Genomic DNA, 12,395 nt, shown 5'->3' with positions numbered 1-12,395 from the left:
GCCTCCCAAAGTGCTGGGATTACAGGCGTGAGCCACCGCGCCCGGCCGAAACTCGGCATGTTTAATCGCTGGCAGGGGAGAGACGGGAGAAAGAGGCTGAAGACTTGAGTAGGGACGGCAGGGGATGTGCAGCGGCTGAGGGGAGAGCTGAGCGTAGGTCAAGGGGTCTCAGATAGAGTGGGAGATGGAAGAGAAGGGGGTTCAGAGTGGAGCACAGGCAGAGGAGGGGAATGGTGGGATAGGGAAGCCCCAGAGCATGGGAGAGGAGAGGAACTGGGGCTGGGCTGGGCAGTCAGTCAGCCAGTGGCGGGAAGCTGGTGCTCATGCTGGGACTCAGGTCAACAAGGAAAGGAAGAGTCCCAAGTATGGGACCCACAGAGAAGACCAGGAGTTGGAGGGGCAGCTAACGCCCACAGCAGGAACTGGGGTCTCCTTGAAGAGGCCATGGACCCAGAACCCATGGCCTTGGAGGCAGGAGCGAGTCTTAGTGGCTATCCGTAGTGAGACAGGAGGACCCTGGCTCCTTGCCGATGATGCTGTAGGTGAGGCAGCTGCCCCTTGCAGCAGACATGAGAAAACAGGAACCACAGTCAAAGGTTGAGTGACCAGGTCCCTGCCTATCTGGTGAAGAAACCCACGGGGCACCGGGCAGTGGCTCACGCCTCTAATCCCAGCATTCCAGGAGGCCGAGGCGGGTGCATCACCTGAGGTCCGGAGTTTGAGACCAGCCTGGCCAACATGACGAAACCCCATCTCTACTAAAAATACAAAAAATTAGCTGGGTGTATTGGCGCATGCCTGTAATCCCAGCTACTCAGGAGGCTGAGGCAGGAGAATCTCTTGAACCCGGGAAGCGGAGGTTGCAGTGAGCTGAGATTGTGCCACTGCACTCCAGACTGGGTAAAAGCAAATGCACCACAGAGAACCACACCCCATCCGAGGAAGGACCCGCATAACAGGTAGAGACGGGCAGAGGCCGAGGCAGCAGTGGATGTGACCTCCATGGGGCAAAGGCAAAGCTGGAGACTCAGGAACAGGAAACGGTTCTTTCTGTTTCTCTTTTTCTTTTTTTTCTGGAGACAGCTCGCTCTGTTGCCCAGGCTGGAATGCAGTGGCGCAATCTCAGCTCACTGCCCTCTGACCTTGCAGACTCGGGTGATCCTTCCACCTCAGCCTCCTGGGCAGCAGGCACTGCAGGTGCACACCACCACATGCAAGTAATTTTTTTTTTGTATTTTTTGTAGAGATGGGGTCTCAAACTCCTGGGCTCAAGCAGTCTGCCCGCCTCGTCCTCCCAAAGTGCTAGGTTTGCAGGTGTAAGCAAATAGTTATTTAAATGGACATGAAAAAACTTTAAAAGATTAGAAGATTTGGGAGGCCGAGACGGGCGGATCGCAAGGTCAGGAGATCGAGACCATCCTGGCTAACACAGTGAAACCCCGTCTCTACTAAAAAATACAAAAAAACTAGCCGGGCGTGGGGTAGGCGCCTGTAGTCCCAGCTACTCGGGAGGCTGAGGCAGGAGAATGGCATAAACCCGGGAGGCGGAGCTTGCAGTGATCTGAGATCGGCAACTGCACTCCAGCCTGGGCGACAGAACAAGACTCCCGTCTCAAAAGAAAAAAAAAAAAGATTAGAAGAGGCTGGGTGCAGTGGCTCAAGCCTGGAATCCCAGCGCTTTGAGAAGCCAAGGTGTGGGAGGATTGCTTGAGCCCAGGAGTTTGAGACCAGCCTGGGCAACATGGCAAGAGCCTGTCTTTACCAAAATAAATAAATAAATAATTAGCTGGGTGTGGTGGCACACACCTGTAATCCCCACTAGAGAGGCTGAGGTGGGAATATTGCTTGAGCCCAGGAGGTCAAGGTTGCAGTGAGCTGTGATTTCAAGACTGCACTCCAGCTTGGATGACAGAATGAGACCCTGTCTCAGCAATAACAACAAAAAAGGCCGTGGTGGCTCACGCCTGTCATCTCAACATTTTGGGAGGCCAAGGAAGGTGGATCACTTGACGTTAGGAGTTCCAGACCAGCCTGGCCAACATGGTGAAACCCTGTGTCTACTAAAACTACAAAAATTAGCCAGGCATGGTGGCACACGCCTGTAATCCCAGCTACTTGTGAGGCTGAGGCAGGAGAAAGACTTAAACCTGGGAGGCAGAGGTTGCAGTGAGCGGAGGTTGCGCCATTGCACTCCAGCCTGGGCTACAGAGTGAGACTCCATCTCAAAAAAAGATGAGAAATCCTAGAAGGTATGACAAAAAGCAAGATAGGAAATGGAAGGAAGCAGATACCAGAATTCGAAGATCATTCCAGTGACCTCAGAATGAGAAGACAATGGTGGAGAGGAAGTTATCCAGGAAAGTATCCAGAGCTGGGTCTGCAGCCAGAGAGCCCCATGCCCAGGAAGGGCCCTGCTGAGAAGGAAAGGGCTCCCCTGGGGCATGTCATTGTGGGGTTAGCCTCTGGGGACAGAGTGCCCTACCTACCCCAAGGGCGGCAAGTGGGGCCCTGGCTTTTCAGCAGTGGTGCCAATCCCAGGACAGACCCAGCCACATGCCAGTTGAGTGAGGGAAAAGTCACAGAAATGATCTCTCTCGAACCCTTTTCTTGGGAAGGAAGTTCACCAAAGGGAGCAGGGAAGATCCTTTTGGGATTCAGGAAGCAAGGGTGTCTCAGCAGCAGGGCGCTAGGGAGTCTCTCGGGGGCAAGAGGCTGGGTACGTTTGCTTGCACAACGTGGCCCAGAGAGGCAGCTGATGAGGCAGTGAGTTCCCGGGAGGCCAAGGGTGGGCCAGGGCCAGGGTCAGAGCTGTGGGCTGACGAGGCCAGGGCCTCTCTGTCCACAGAGGGGCCTGGGGCCCCTACTCTAGCCTCCATGCTTGGCCATGGATAGGGGAGGTGGGTGGGTGGTGAAGACCACACACACAGGCCACCTGGGATCCAGGTAGGGAGGGGGCAGTAGGCTCCTTGTCGGGGAGAGGGGGCCTCCGATCAAGCTGGGAGGCCACCGTGGAAGGCAGGGTGTGGAACCAGAGGATCAGGACCCTGTTGGCTCGAGGTCTTGCAGCCACGGAAGGAGGAAGATGTGTCTCAGCGAGACTGGAACCTCAGAGGGCTGGGTGTGAGGGCCCCAGAAACACTAGGACCTCAGAGGTCCGGGTGTGAGAGCCTCTGGTGCAGACCCATTGAGGGAGCGGAGTCCCATGCTTTTGCTGGGAAATGACAGGTGGAGGTGAGGGACTCCTGGGGCGGTGGACAGCTTGGAGACCAAGTGCAGAGCTGCTCGTGGCAGCTCAGAGCCTGGGGCAGAGGAGGGTGATGTCCCAGGAGGGGAGCCCTACACAGGCCCAGGGTGCACAGCAGGCTGTCCGGCTCCCATGGGCAGGGTGGGCCCTGGTCTCCCCAGGCCCTTGACCAGCCCTGCCTCCCAGTGCCCATCATCCTGCAGGCTGGACCCGGGCCCTGCCGTTTGGTCAGATAGTTCCAGTTCCATTCTGCCCCCCTGCCTGTTCCCCTGAGACCGTCCTCTCGCTCCCTGCTGTGGGGCTGGCCTAGAGGTTGAGGACTCTGACTCCGAGTTTCCTCTGGCCGTAGAACTTCTGGAGGTTTATATTCCGGAAGAAATTGCCCAGCACCGCCCTCTGTCAGATGGAATTTGCCGTCCTGGGCCTCGGGGACTCCTCATACACCAAGTGAGTAGGGGATGGGACAGTGGGTGGATGGAGCAGCTCTGGGGGCCGAGCAACAGGTGTGCTGGCAGAGGGCAGAGACCAGCTTCCAGGGTCGGCCCCTGCAGGCCACAGGGCCCTTGTGGCAGTGCTGGCTTCTCGTCCACAACGCTCCCTGGTGCGCACCCCAGGCTTCACGCTGCGGGGAGGGAACAGGGGAGCAGGCAGGGTGGCAGAGGGCTGGGCTCAGAGCCACGCTGATGTCACACAGGCCAACCTGGTGCCAGTCCCCACTTTTACAAAAAGGTGTGCTGTGAGGTGTTCACGACTTCAAGCCTGGAGGAGGACCCTGTATGCTCCTGCCACCCCAGAGGCCGCCTCTGCCTTTTCTCCTGGGCATTTTCACAGTGCTCCTCTGCACCCTGAGCAAGGAGTAGTGTGTTCAGTGTGCAAACGGCATCTTTAGACCCCACAACAGAGAAAACCCTGACTGTCCACATAGGGCCCAGGTCCGCTGAGCACTGAGCATCAAAAGCTGTGTGCATAGCGGGGTGTCAGTCACTTCAGATGAAAAACAGAGAACAGGAAGATCAGAGGCAGCCGCCACCCCGATTCTGCCGGGAGGTTTTGTTCCATGCATGATGTAGTTCCGTGCGCGACATAGTTTCACGTGTGATGTAGTTCTGTGTGTGACGTTGCTCTGTGTGGGATGCAGTGTTCGTTCAGGTGAGGGAGGGAGCCCGGCTGCTGATGGCGTTCCCAGGGAGGAGCGTGACCTGGAGCCAGTCATGCCTCTCGGAACCAGAGTGAGAAGTGAAACTGACCCCTAAGAGGATGCCTGGCTCTCCCCAGCACAGAGTTTCTTAGCTGAGGAGTGACCCACACCATGGCTGGGGGCCTGGAGGCATCAGCTGCCTCAAGTCCCTGCCCAGGAATGAGGGCCCATCAGTGGGACGAGGCCGCATGCTCCCACCCAAACAGGCTCATTCTTCACCAGCAGAGGACCTGCTGCTTGGGGCCCTGGCATGTGGAGGCCCTGCCCCCTCCTAGGGTGCGGCCAGTGGGGAGTGTGTTTTCCACCCGAGGAAGGCCCTCCCCAGGCTCCACTCTCTTGGGTTCCACTCTGCATGGGCACCCACTCTCCGCCCAGGACCAGCCTCACTGTCTCCACAGGTTCAACTTCGTGGCCAAGAAGCTGCACCGACGGCTACTGCAGCTTGGGGGCAGCGCCCTCTTGCCCGTGTGCCTAGGCGATGACCAGCATGAGCTGGGGTGAGTCTGCGGGCGTGGTACCCACCTCCACAGTCTGGCCACACGCTGGATCCGCTCAGGCCAGCACACGTGCTCCCTCCCAGGCCCGACGCTGCTGTGGATCCCTGGCTGCGAGACTTGTGGGACAGGGTTCTGGGTCTGCTCCCACCGCCTCCGGACCTCGCCGAGATCCCTCCTGGAGTCCCGTGAGTGTGGGCCCCGGGTCACCCACAGGCACAGCAGACCCAACCTGGCCTGGGGACCATGCCCTGGGTCCCTCCCGTGTGGGTGGGCAGCCCCTGGGGAGGGGTCCTGGTCTGACGAGCATGCCCTCCCACAGCCTGCCTTCCAAGTTCACCCTGCTGTTCCTCCAAGAGGCGCCCAGCACGGGCTCTGAGGGGCAGCGGGTAGCTCACCCCGGCTCTCAGGAGCCCCCGTCAGAGTCGAAGCCCTTCCTAGCACCCATGATCTCCAACCAGAGAGTCACTGGCCCTTCCCACTTCCAGGACGTTCGGCTGATTGAGTTTGACATCTCGGGCTCCGGCATCAGGTGAGGCCTGAGCACGGCCCAGGACACCAAGCAGGCGGGCCGTGGGTCTGGGGTTCAGAGGAGGCCGGGCCGGGCTGCAGAGGATGGCTTCCGTCCGGGACCCTCAGCGTCCTCCCCGCAGAGTCCCCACAGCCCTGGTGGCTTCTTCCATACAGTTTTGCTGCTGGCGATGTGGTGCTGATTCAGCCCTCCAACTCGGCTGCCCATGTCCAGCAGTTCTGCCAGGTGCTGGGCCTGGACCCTGACCAGCTTTTCACGCTGCAGCCACGGGAGCCAGGTGAGCCCGGCCTCGGCCACCCTGACTCTCTGCCCTCTCCCGTGCCCTGGGCCCCTACCCCAAGGGCCCTGCCGCAGCCCATGGAGACCTGCCGCTCACCCTGCAGATGTCTCCTGCCCCACGAGGCTGCCCCAGCCCTGCTCCATGCGGCACCTCGTGTCCCACTACCTGGACATCGCCAGCGTGCCTCGCCGCTCCTTCTTCGAGCTCCTGGCCTGTCTATCCCTCCATGAGCTGGAGCGGGAGAAGCTGCTAGAGTTCAGTTCTGCCCAAGGCCAGGAGGAGCTCTTTGAATACTGCAACCGGCCCCGCAGGACCATCCTGGAGGTGAGGTGGGCGGGCGGCAGGCCCAGCCCCTGAGGCTACAGCCACGCTGCAGCCACCCTGAGACTCTCTTTGCCTAGGTGCTCTGTGACTTCCCGCACACAGCTGCTGCCATCCCTCCCGACTACCTGTTGGACCTCATCCCTGCTATCCGGCCGAGGGCCTTCTCCATCGCCTCCTCGATGCTGGTGAGGGGCGCGGTGGGTGGAGCCCACGACTAGCCCTGGGAAAGCTGGGACCACGGCTGTGGGGCTTTGTAGGCAGGGGCTGCTCTCTGAGCAGTTGACGTTCCCCCACTTGGACTGCCCCTGGGGGAGGTAGGTGGGGCCCATGGCCCAGGCACAGGTGAGGGCAGCCTTGTTCCTCCACCCCCACCCCCGCCGTCCTCCCCAGGCTCACCCCTCACCCCCCCCGCCGTCCTCCCCAGGCTCACCCCTCACGGCTGCAGATCCTCGTGGCTGTCGTGCAGTTCCAGACTCGCCTCAAGGAGCCCCGCCGGGGGCTCTGCTCCTCCTGGCTGGCATCCCTGGACCCTGGGCAAGGTGACCCCTGCTCCCAGGGTGGGGGCCGTGGGCCAGTATCCCCTTCTCTCCCATGCTCACGCAAATGCTGGGCTAGGGCCCTAGCAGACGAAGCACAGGTCTTTGATCCTCTTCATGCCACTTCCCTCCTGTAATAGGTCCTGTCCGGGTGCCCCTCTGGGTGCGGCCTGGGAGTCTGGCCTTCCCAGAGACACCAGACACCCCCGTGATCATGGTGGGGCCTGGCACTGGGGTAGCCCCCTTCCGAGCAGCCATCCAGGAGCGTGTGGCCCAGGGCCAGACCAGTGAGCACCCAGGGTCCCAGGGCAGGGTTGTGGCTGGGGCTCCCCAGCTGAACCTCAAGGACCTGTGGCCAAAAGCACCCTGCATTTCCCTAGGAAACTTCTTGTTTTTTGGCTGCCGCTGGCGGGACCAAGACTTCTACTGGGAGGCGGAGTGGCAGGAGCTGGAGATGCGGGACTGTCTGACCCTTGTCCCTGCCTTCTCCCGGGAACAGGTGTGTGTGCTCAGGGGCTGGGAAAGGAGGGGAGGGGGCTCAGACTCAGCTGTCAGCCCTGTTCTCTGCCCTACAGGAGCAGAAAGTGTATGTGCAGCACCGGCTCCGGGAGCTGGGGTCACTTGTGTGGGAACTGCTGGACCGCCAGGGTGCATACTTCTACCTGGCAGGGTGAGCTGGCCTTGGTGCAGCAGGAGTGGGCCCAGCCCCTGCGTGCCAGGCCTCACTGAGCCTTCTGCGACCTACCCCTCTAGCAACGCCAAGTCCATGCCAGCGGACGTCTCGGAAGCCCTGATGTCCATCTTCCAGGAGAACGGCGGACTCTGCAGCCCTGATGCAGCCGCATATCTAGCCAGGCTCCAGCGGACACAGCGCTTCCAGACCGAGACGTGGGCCTGAGGCCCGAGGCTGCCCGTACCCCCTCTGATGGTCATCCTCCTGGGAGCCTAGGAAGGCGTCCACGAGGGAGCTCCTGGACAGCAGCCGTCGTCCTCTCAGACCAGCCAGCTGGTCCTCTGGGAACAGCCAGCTCCCGAGCACAGCCACACTCCCATTGACTCTGGATCCCACCCTTTGAACCCTGACCCCACTGCAGCCTCTGCCCAGCCAGCCCTCCCCTCCCACACCCTGACAGTGAGCTGTGTCCTCGTCCCCCCTACCCCCTTCCCAGTCAAGGTGGTGGCCTGGGCCTCTTCACATCACCAGTGAAGTGACCCAGGACGGCATCAGCAGCCCCATGGGCACCAGGGGTGGCATAGGGCACCCATGAGGCCGCACTGCGCTCCTCTGCCCTGGGGCCACCTCAGCCGCTGCAGCCTGCCAAGCAGCATATTCCAGTCACTGCCCCCGCACCTCCACAGGGCTCAGGCTGTGCTCAGATGCCACTAAGATGCCAGCTCCCTCAGAGCAGTGGGGGTGTCCCAGTCCAGAGCAGCCTGTTCTCTCCTGGTCCCAGAAAAGCCCTTGCAGTAAATGGTGGCCTTTGAGTGGCTGCCTCTAGCACAGGCTTCTTTCCTCTAGCTCCTGCCAGTGCCCTAGGTGCTGGGTGCTGGGTGGGTAGGTGCCGTGGTGCACCCTTGCTGGGCTGCCTGTACCTCAGTGGCCTCTGCAGCTCTTCTGTCTGTCTCTAATGTGATATGCGCCCTGACTGCCTCGTTCTCAAGGGCTTGGTGGGTCGGCTAAGGTCTGATCGCCAGGACCAGCTTCTGGGCAGGTGCTGGGAAGGTGTAGCCAAGCCATCCGTCAGTCCCACCAGGGAGCCGTCAGTCCCACCAGGGAGCCGAGGCTGCCAGAAAGAGGAGTGGCGGGAGGGGGCGTGGTAGGTGCAGCCCCGCCCCTGGGAGGGGTTTTAGGCACTGGGAAGGAAAGTCCTGTTGGAGGAGTCTGGTGGCTGTTCACACCCGTCTCACTGTCTCGGAGTCTGTATCTGTGGTCGGCGGGTCACTGGCACAGGACTAAACATGGCTGAGGCTGGGTTCCAGCCAGATCTGACTGGGGACGGCACCGTGTGGGCCCAGGATCCACCCAGAGCAGGCCAGCCTTGCTGGGGCCCCAGTAAAGTCCAATTCCAGTGAGGAGAGCCAGCCGGGAGGTCAGTGCCAGAGCCCTGGTGGAGCCCAGACCCTGCTTCCCCTTGAGGGCCGCCCCTATTGCCACCCTGGGGTCCCTGCCCTCCTATCCTGACTCCTGCCCCAGGGCCACCACCCCTGAACTGTGCCCTGGGGCCCCCACCCTCCACCCAGCCGACTCCAGCTCTGGGCCTGTCAGTCCACCTGGACCTTTTCTGGGCTTTGAGTGCCTGGACCGTGTGTGCCAAGTGCCAGCAAGTGAAGGGAACCAAGGTGCCGAGACTCCAGCCAGTGAGCCCCTGCTGGGGGCTGTGGCCGTGGAGGGTGCCTGGGCCCTTCCAACCTGGAAGGAGGAGGGGAGAGAGCAGGCAGTGGGGCAGGGGGAAGAGGAGGAGTGCCCAATCTGCACAGAGCCTTACGGGACCGGAGAGTACCGCCTAGCCCTGCTGAACTGCGGCCATGGCCTGTGTGTGGGCTGCCTGCACAGGCTTCTGGGCTCGGCCCCCAGTGCCGACCTGGGCCGGGTGCGCTGCCCGCTATGCCGTCAGAAGACGCCCATGCTGGAGTGGGAGATCTGCCGACTGCAGGAGGAGCTGCTACAGGCCGACGGGCCCTCACACCAGCCCCGCCGAGAGACCCCTGCACCCCAGCACCGCAACCCTGGGCCCTGGGGCTCCCTGGAGCACCGCTACCAGCTGCGCTTCCTGGCAGGGCCTGCAGGTGACCGGGGCTGCCTGCCCTTCCTGCCCTGTCCACCCTGCCTGGGTGCCCGGCTCTGGGCCCTGCGGGAGCGGGGACCCTGTGCCCGCCGCCTGGTGCTGCTGAGCCTGCTGGCCCTTGAGCTGCTGGGGCTGCTGCTGGTCTTCACGCCGCTCGTGCTGCTGGGGCTGCTTTTCATGCTGCTGGACCGCTCTGGCCGCTGAGCAGAGCCCAGGACAACCCTGATGCCAACAGGCCAGGGGGCCCAGACTGACTCATGTCCCCATGCCTGGGTGCTGTGAGGCCTGATAACCAGGCTGAAAAACCCAAGGTTGGGTCCAGGGCAGTGGCCTTCAATCAAGACCTCCCATTGCTGAACCCACGACCAGGGCTACCCAGGAGCCTGACCCTGCCAGAGACCATGGCTGCACTGCTGCCCAGACACTAGCTGAACCCAAGGACACTGGTGCCCAAGGACAGCTTCTGGAGGAGGCTGGCCCAGCAGGAAGGTCTGCGAGCAGGGCCCCATTCACCCTGCGGTAGTCGGGGACCATACTGGCCACAGGCCGATGCTGGCCACACTTCCCCCTCCGAGGGCCAGCCAGGCACAGCAGGCATGAAAGTGAACAGAGATACGGCAGTGAGTTCCTTGGAGAGGGCAGGGACTCCGCCCACCTTGTGTTCAGATAAGGGCCAGTGCATGTCCCTGAAGGTCAGGCCAGCCGCGGGAGGGGCCCATGCTGTGAAAATTCAGCCTGCAAAGGCTCCTCTCCCCACCTGGTCAGGCCTGGACCAGCCGGGGGTCGGCGCTAGCCTTTGTTGCAGGGGACAAGGGCCCACCCAAACCTTGGAACATAAGCACCAGGCCCAGCTCTGCCTCTGCACACCCTCATGTCACCATGCCTGGGATGGAGAAGTCCGTGGCCCAGCGAGAGATGGAGAACTGAGCCTTGAACGTGAAGCAGCTTTCAATAAACCAGCTCCTGGGGATGCCATTGTTACTGCTTGCCTTTGTTACCCCCCATTTTTACCATCTGGGAGGGCTCCTTTTTTTTTTTTTTGGAGACAGAGTCTCACTCTTGCTCAGCTTGGAGTGCAGTGGCACGATTTCTGCTCACTGCAACCTCCACCTCCTGAGTTCAAGCAATTCTCTTGCCTCACCCTCCTGAATAGCTGGAATTACAGGCATGCGCCACCACACCTGGTTAATTCTTTTGTATTTTTAGTAGAGAAGAGGTTTCACCACGTTGGCCAGCCTCGTTTTGAACTCCTGACCTCAGGTGATCCATCCGCCTTGACCTACCCAAGTGCTGGGATTACAGGTGTGAGACGCCACACCCAGCCTGGGGCGGGCTCTTCCTCACAAACAGGTGGTCCAGGTGCCAGACAGGAGGCGTTGGGTCTTTCTTTCCCTACCACCCTCTCAGCCAGTCTTTGTCCCTAACCCCTGCACAGATGCCCATAGACAGATGTCCCTCACAACCTTGGAAGACCCAGGTGGGTGCTCAGGACCAGGTGGACGCCAGGAGGGAAATCAACTGAATTGTCCCCCACGTGGGCACCCCCACACCATTGAAAATGTCCTCTCCGCCCAGCTGGGGTGGCTCTGTACACCCGCCACACAGCCCCGCCAGGCGCACACAAGCAGTCTACTGTACATGTGGGGGTTTGCACCCATGCTCACAGCCCAGCCCAGCCCCCAGTGCGCAGAGCAGGCCCACCCTGAGCAGTGCTGGGCCTCTCTCTGGAAGCTCCAAGCTGGGCCCTGTCTGGATTGCAGCCCTGGGTACCCACCATAGGCCTACTAGGCCTGAGCACAGCCAACAGGAGCAAGCTTCAGTCCAGGGAACAGGTGCAAACTTTGGCAAAGAGTTTTAATGGCAAAGTTGGCTGCAGCGACAATGCCACTTGGGGTGGGGCCAGAAGCCATGGTGGGGAAGGAAGGGTCAGCGGGCGGCAGGGAAGGGCTGGGTCCCTGAAGAAGCGGCGAGTGAGGCTCAGCGGGCAGTGGTGGGCGGGCAGGCACTACTACATGATGGAGCAGGCGGACAGTGGGTTCCGCACGTGGCAGGTGCACGCGGCCCCACAGTACTGCCGGAAGGTCTGGTAGCAGCTGCCCTCGGGCTCAGCCCCCCACTGACCCCCGGATGGGGCTGTCAGCGCCTCGGGCGGCAGGCGGCTCAGGATGGATGTGTTGACAGCCAGCGCAGCGAGGCCGTAGTCGGTGAAGAGCACAGTCTCGCGGCGGCAGGTGGGGCAGGAGATGAACTTGTACTTGGGGCAGGACTCGTAGAGAATCTGCAGGCACTGCTCACACACAGAGTGCAGGCAGGACAGCACGCGGGGCCGCCGCTGGGTGGCGTTGTAGGTGTGCCCACAGGTGGGGCACTCCAGGGGCTCCCCTGCCGCTGCCGAAGAAGCCGCCGAGGCCGAGGGGCCGGGCCGAATCACGTACTGATTCACAATGACCTCATCCTCTGGGGCCACGCGGGGAAAGCCCAGCTCTGTGCTTCCCTTACGGGGCCGCCGCGGCAGCGGCGGGGTATGGGGTGCCCCTTCCAAGGCAGGCATGTCCCCCCCACATGCCTGGTTGACAATGATCTCTGTGTCTGAGGGCCAGGCACGCTTGGGTGCCAGAGTTGGGGTGGGCCGGGGAGCAGGCGGGAAGCAGGGGGCAGCCGGTAGCTCAGGGAACTTTTCAGGGTGGACAATCTTCATGGCCTCCATCTTGAGGATGACATGGGGGCCCTTCAGGCAGGACATGAGGAGGCCCGGCCAGCCACTGCCCGCCTCGGGCCCGGGGTCAGAGGGCATCCGGCTGTCTCCAGTCAGACTGGATGTTCGGGTGGGTGGGGGCGTTGTGTGGGGCTGGGGGGCAGGTGACGGGGCAGCATCCTGGTCCCGCCAGGCCTGAGGGAGCCCCCGGCCAGCCCGTGGACTCCTACTAGGGGCAGCCGGCGAGAGCTGGGGGCGCAGGGCCCCCCCCAGTGGCCACAGTGGCTTCTCTGGTCCAGTCCTGGG

The 12,395-nt window shown here is 61.8% G+C and overlaps 3 protein-coding genes across 6 annotated transcripts in view; 2 read left to right on the top strand and 1 right to left on the bottom strand.

Annotated features, from left to right (window-relative positions):
* NDOR1 (NADPH dependent diflavin oxidoreductase 1) overlaps positions 1–8,097 on the top strand; it is an 11,674-nt gene extending 3,577 nt beyond the window's left edge. The window contains exons 3-14 of one of the 4 annotated variants that reach the window (XM_011957239.1): positions 3,594–3,691; positions 4,841–4,939; positions 5,023–5,124; positions 5,259–5,468; positions 5,624–5,745; positions 5,852–6,072; positions 6,150–6,257; positions 6,518–6,611; positions 6,749–6,895; positions 6,989–7,107; positions 7,184–7,278; positions 7,362–8,097. In XM_011957239.1, the coding sequence (XP_011812629.1) occupies positions 3,594–3,691; positions 4,841–4,939; positions 5,023–5,124; positions 5,259–5,468; positions 5,624–5,745; positions 5,852–6,072; positions 6,150–6,257; positions 6,518–6,611; positions 6,749–6,895; positions 6,989–7,107; positions 7,184–7,278; positions 7,362–7,506 (1,560 nt within the window). In that variant the 3' untranslated portion in view covers positions 7,507–8,097. Of the gene's footprint in view, positions 1–3,593; positions 3,692–4,840; positions 4,940–5,022; positions 5,125–5,258; positions 5,469–5,623; positions 5,746–5,851; positions 6,073–6,149; positions 6,258–6,496; positions 6,612–6,748; positions 6,896–6,988; positions 7,108–7,156; positions 7,279–7,361 lie in introns of all 4 variants that reach the window. The other 3 variants (XM_011957238.1, XM_011957237.1, XM_011957240.1) reach the window with 3 other exon arrangements.
* A 146-nt stretch (positions 8,098–8,243) lies between these two features.
* LOC105522793 lies at positions 8,244–9,598 on the top strand. The gene is made up of 2 exons (XM_011957394.1): positions 8,244–8,280; positions 8,679–9,598. The coding sequence occupies exons 1-2, from the start codon at positions 8,244–8,246 to the stop codon at positions 9,596–9,598; spliced, it is 957 nt and encodes a 318-aa protein (XP_011812784.1).
* A 1,624-nt stretch (positions 9,599–11,222) lies between these two features.
* On the bottom strand, positions 11,223–12,293 carry RNF208 (ring finger protein 208). Its single transcript, XM_011957241.1, has one exon. The coding sequence runs from the start codon at positions 12,186–12,188 to the stop codon at positions 11,403–11,405; it is 786 nt and encodes a 261-aa protein (XP_011812631.1). The 5' UTR covers positions 12,189–12,293; the 3' UTR covers positions 11,223–11,402.
* Positions 12,294–12,395: the final 102 nt, after the last annotated feature.

This window comes from Colobus angolensis, unplaced genomic scaffold (assembly GCF_000951035.1).
Source record: "Colobus angolensis palliatus isolate OR3802 unplaced genomic scaffold, Cang.pa_1.0 Scaffold44, whole genome shotgun sequence".
Lineage (NCBI taxonomy): Eukaryota > Metazoa > Chordata > Mammalia > Primates > Cercopithecidae > Colobus > Colobus angolensis.
Note: the sequence above shows the minus strand (reverse complement) of the source record. Positions and strands in the feature narration are given on the sequence as shown.

Coding starts and splice junctions, on each gene's coding strand:
- LOC105522793 (XM_011957394.1), top strand. CDS start 8,244: ATGCGCCCTGACTGCCTCGTTCTCAAGGGCTTGGTGG. Junction 8,281..8,678: donor CGTTCTCAAGGGCTTGGTGG/GTCGGCTAAGGT, acceptor GTCCAATTCCAG/TGAGGAGAGCCAGCCGGGAG.
- RNF208 (XM_011957241.1), bottom strand. CDS start 12,188: ATGCCCTCTGACCCCGGGCCCGAGGCGGGCAGTGGCTGGCCGGGCCTC.